This window comes from Anopheles aquasalis, chromosome X (genome assembly GCF_943734665.1).
Source record: "Anopheles aquasalis chromosome X, idAnoAquaMG_Q_19, whole genome shotgun sequence".
Taxonomy (NCBI): domain Eukaryota; kingdom Metazoa; phylum Arthropoda; class Insecta; order Diptera; family Culicidae; genus Anopheles; species Anopheles aquasalis.
The window spans coordinates 3,932,943-3,937,942 of record NC_064876.1 but is presented as its reverse complement, the minus strand read 5'-3'; the positions used below and the strand labels follow the sequence as shown (position 1 = coordinate 3,937,942).

At 44.0% G+C, this 5,000-nt stretch overlaps 2 protein-coding genes across 5 annotated transcripts in view; both read left to right on the top strand.

Moving 5' to 3' along the window:
* LOC126569123 (cap-specific mRNA (nucleoside-2'-O-)-methyltransferase 1) overlaps positions 1 to 4,457 on the top strand; it is a 4,708-nt gene extending 251 nt beyond the window's left edge. Inside the window, exons 1-2 of the mRNA XM_050226014.1 lie at positions 1 to 332; positions 1,348 to 4,457. The exon at positions 1 to 332 is cut by the window's left edge and continues 251 nt beyond it. Of these exons, the coding sequence (XP_050081971.1) occupies positions 1 to 332; positions 1,348 to 3,563 (2,548 nt within the window). The 3' untranslated portion in view covers positions 3,564 to 4,457. The remainder of the gene's footprint in view (positions 333 to 1,347) is intronic.
* Positions 4,458 to 4,903: 446 nt separating this feature from the next.
* Positions 4,904 to 5,000, top strand: part of LOC126568850 (calpain-D) — a 6,574-nt gene continuing 6,477 nt past the window's right edge. For all 4 annotated transcript variants that reach the window (XM_050244930.1, XM_050237828.1, XM_050244096.1 and 1 more), the window contains exon 1: positions 4,904 to 5,000. This exon is cut by the window's right edge and continues 480 nt beyond it. The gene's annotated coding sequence lies outside the window, so the exon portion shown is untranslated.

Genomic DNA, 5,000 nt, shown 5'->3' with positions numbered 1-5,000 from the left:
CACACTCAACCTATGGGTCGAACCTTCGGAGGAGCAGGAGGCTTTATCCGGTGGTTCACCACCGGATGCAAAAAAACGGAGAATATTACAAGAAAGCGATGCAGTGCGAGGGAATGAAGCGGTTGCAGCGGCAGCGGCGTCGGGGGTGGTTACCGATCCTCCTGCGGACCCGAAAGCCCCATCCTCGGGATCATCTTTTGGGCAGTTTTCGGAAAAATCCGTCCGTATGATGCAGCAGATGGGCTACAAGGCAGGCACTGGTCTGGGCAAATCCGGCCAAGGCCGGATAGATTTAATAGAAACATCTTCTCAAAAGGGACGAAGCGGTTTAGGTAAGCAAAACTCAGCTGTCCGTATCATTTCCGTAGACTCGCTATGCACGAACAGGATCACCGCATGGGAAGGATAGACAACGCGCCACCAATTGGTACTTGTTTAGTCAGAACAATCTGTCCTTGCATATTGCATGCTACTAAAAAGATCCTACTCTACTTCTAAAGATCATACTTTACTAGAAAGAATCTACTTTCTACTGGAGATGATAGGATAAGAGGATTTAACAAATGTAAATAATAATAATAATGGAAGGCATCTATAACATTAAAACAGCTGTAATTAAAAGGCATATCGAAGATATGGTGACCAGAGGGCTTTGTCAGAATCACAATAATATATATTGCAAAGATGGCATTTACTTTTGCCACAATCATGGTCGACCACTCCTCACTTAAACATTTTTTGGTTTAAATATTATCGAAGCAATCACGCAATCGAGGCAAATGAATCGGCACGAGGAATGCTAGACGTTCTAGAAAAAAAAACATAACACTTGCCTTTTCTGATCGAAAATGCCGAATTTACAGGCTAGACAAACCTAGAGGTGGACCTTTACTTATACCGTTTGGTGTAAAATCCTACAGGTCATGCAAATTATCATCTCCCTGGTGCGATGAAACAGGACACACAGGGCTGAAACAGGAAATATTATTTTTTCCAGTTGGAAAAGGAATGATTTTTAGAGTGTTTCTACACACAGCCAAAATTTTCGCTGCCAAAACGAAACTTTTAGGATTCCCATACAATTCCTATGGGAATATACAAGATTCCTGCGAAAATTTTGGCTGTGTGTAGAAACACTCTTACGATTTAGCTTTCCTTTGTTTTAAATACGGACCAAAGCTCGGACTACGGGCGAAACAATTCATTAATTAATAATTAATACAAAAAGAAACAATATTCACCGTTAAATTAGTATTCAACAGCTGAACAGTTGGTAATCTTACAAGTTTACCGTACCAACTGGGTCAAAAAAATAGCAATTCCATTGTATTGCTTTCATCGTTTCAGGTATGAAAATGGATCAACTTGATAGCGCAGCTACGCAGTTCGACGCTACAGAAGAGGTCATAACAATGCCCGAAGAAATTGTCTGGCTGTACAATTGCTCAAAGGTGGACGATCCGGAGATCACCCAAGAGCAGCTGAATATTTGGCTGGTGATTGGTCCTGCAAAGCGTACCATTGACGACGAGACCCGCTTCTGTGATCCGAAGGTGCTGCAACAAATCATAGAGGGAAAATCCGTTTTCGATCTACTAGGCGCAGGGGATATGCGCAAAGCGCGGTACCGCTCAAATCCATTCGAGCTAATTAGAAACAATATTTTTATGAATCGCGCCGCGGTTAAGCTGGCCAATCTAGACTCGATGTGCAACTGGACGATCACGCAACCACTGGACCGAGATGGTCAACTGCTGGTGAAGGACGACGAAGTGTTTTACTTCGCGGATGTGTGCGCAGGGCCTGGTGGGTTTTCCGAGTATATGCTCTGGCGAAAGGGCTGGCGAGCAAAAGGATTTGGTTTTACGCTCCGGGCTCTGAATGATTTCAAATTAGAGGCTTTTATTGCCGGAACACCGGAAACGTTCGACCCGTACTACGGACCACATGAGGATGGCAACATCTACGATCCGGTCAATATTGATGGGTTCAGCGAGTACGTGTTAAGTCAGACAAATAACGGCGTGCATCTAATGTTGGCCGACGGTGGAATTTCGGTCGAAAACGAAGAAAACATTCAAGAAATTCTGACGAAGCAACTCTTCCTGTGCCAGGTGATTGTGGCTCTCGATATCGTGCGCCCGAATGGCAGCTTGGTGCTAAAAGTATTCGATCAGTTTACACCGTTTAGCGTCGGGCTCGTCTATCTTTTATATCGGTGTTTTGCGCAGATTTCGATCTGCAAGCCCAACAGTAGCCGACCAGCTAACTCGGAGCGTTACATTGTATGCAAGTGGAAGAAATCGAATGCCGGTATCGTTGCGAAACATTTAAAGGACGTCAACCGGCGTATGTTTGAGAAGGCGGACCCAGAAACAGACATACTCGAGCTGGTGGCCGATTCAGTGATACGCGAGGATCGCGAATTCTTCGAATACGTACGAAACAGTAACGATCAGTTCGGCCGAAACCAAGTGAATGCACTGCAGAAGATTGCCGCGTTCTGCCGGAACCGCGATCTGGTCGAGTCCCGCCAGCACGAGGTGAAAAACCGATGCCTGGAACTGTGGAGTCTCCCTGACGCAAGCCGCACGGTTCCGAAGACCAAAGGTGACCCTGACCAGTACATCGATAAGTTTTACGAAATTTGGCGGACACTGGCGAAATCTGTCGGCCTGCCGGAACGAAGTCTGGTGCCGGATCTGCGAGTAAGCTTCCCATCAGCTCACGACTGGTATTTCGTGCCGATTGGTAACGCCAACAACCAGGGTAAGAATCTTCGATCGATGCTACTCGGCAAAGGTGGGAAGGAAGTATATAAATTTGATGCGAAGCAGCGCAGCTGGACACTAGTGAAGGACATCGCGATTGAGCTGCCGCCTAAAACGATCATCTACGGGGAAATCGTCAGAGAACTGCAGGGCGAAGGAAAGTCGCAGATCGTCATCAACACGCTGCACATCATCGATGGGCTGGTGTTGGGTGGTGAGGACATCCGCTGTCTGCCGTTGGCCAAGAGGAATGCCCGCTGTCACCAGTTTGCGAAAGCGCTCACCAAGCCAATCACGAACACCGGAACGGGCGATGTAATTTCCACGGCATCATCCGCGAACACCGGTTCTTCGCTGCAAATCAGAGCCAAGCAGCTCTACTCTCTCTTTGACATGGAAATGTTTTTCAGTTCACTGAAATCGTGCGAACTAAAGGCCGGCAACAGTCGGCTCGGCTATCGCGTAACAAATATTATTAATCCGGATCGTTTGTACGTTCCCTATGGATTGCTTTTCCTTCGAGAAGTAAAACCAGATTACATGAAAACATTGTCAAAGAAGCAGAACAAATTTTACTATTTTCACACGAAAACGAAGGAATCACGCTTTCCTGAACAGTTTAACAATCAGGAAAAGGAAACGCTTGCTACATTCGATGAAACTTTCCATACGCGTCTCTTCTGGGAGTGGACACATGTGCATCAAGTGCAGACCAAAGTAGAGGAGAAACGGTGCGATCAGGTTTACCGTGTTGATTTCAATAACTATCTCAAAACAAACTACTCGTGCTAGAGAATGGACAGAAAGGATAGAGTGAAGAGAAGGAATGGAAGTGTAAATTTCAAATGTGAATTTAAAGCTCCTTTCACACCGAGAGCCGTTTTCTAACACGCCACAGTTGGCGTTTTTTGACGCAAAAGCTTAAGCTCGCTGCTCACACCGAGATTGCACGCAGGTGGATCGAAAACACACGAAAAATACCAACATCTCAATACCGGCACTTTCTCGAATGATCATAAATGGATTAATATACAGTATGCAAAAAAGTTTATCCACCCCTTGCAAACAATTTAGATTTTGACTGATTTTTCATGAAAACCCTCAGCCTAAAAATGCGTATCATATATCAATAGTTTTGTTTTTTATTCTTCTTTACTTTGCTTTTTACTGATCTGAAAAATACCTCCTAGAAACAAAGATATTACAGAAACAGTGGAGCAAGGTACGAAAAGCACGCAAAAAAAGTTTATCCACTCTCATGTATTTTATTGTATGGTGTTATACAGTTTTTACTCCAAAATAATCAAACAGCCATTTTACCTCTCAATTTCAAAAATGTACATTAGTTCTCTAGTCCCAAATACATCTTTTGAGGCCCATTGGAAGGTTTTATCGCCACAAATGATAGAGTTATGGACCTAAGAAGCACCTAATAAGGTAATAATCGCTAGGCTGAGGGTTTTCATGAAAAATCAGTCAAAATCTAAATTGTTTGCAAGGGGTGGATAAACTTTTTTTGCATACTGTATACACATGTGCAAAAACTACTGTAATTTGAACGCATTCATGCCAAAACAATAGCAAAATTGAAGTGGCGTGTTAGAAACTCTGGCCAACTCTGGCGTGTTAGAAAACGGCTCCCGATGTGAAAGCAGCTTAAACTGTTGAACAGCGAAATAAACCAAATCGAACAACTTAGCAACTCTATATATTCCTCATTCATCAAGCAGCAAGCTGGCCGGCAAATGATTAATTGTAAATCAACAATCGCAGTACAAAACCTGTAAAACCATAGTGTCGCAAGTTGATTTCTAGGCTGCGAGTAACAACAAATATCTACATCTCATCCGAATTTTATAACATTCGGGGTTACTTGCACTACTTGCAACTTTGCAATCAACCGAATCGATTGAGATCGATGTAGATTTTTGTTTTTTTTTTTACCAAAGTCTTTCGTAAGTCCTCTGCGTCCGTTTGAGCAAATTTCAAAGGTAACCTGTCTCTCTCTTTCTCTCCCATTCGCGCTCTCTGCCTTTCGGCGGCGTCGCAGGATAGTAGCTCCAGCAACGGCCTACAGAGGGCGACTCGTCTGTTTACGTTTTATGTGCAAGTCGCTTCAGGAGGAGGTCGCCAGTTACTAGATATCCGTGTTAAAATGGCGAGAGAACCCACCTAATGGCCATTATATTGAGAGAATCTATAACTACCCAGTAGCAATAGATGGCCTAT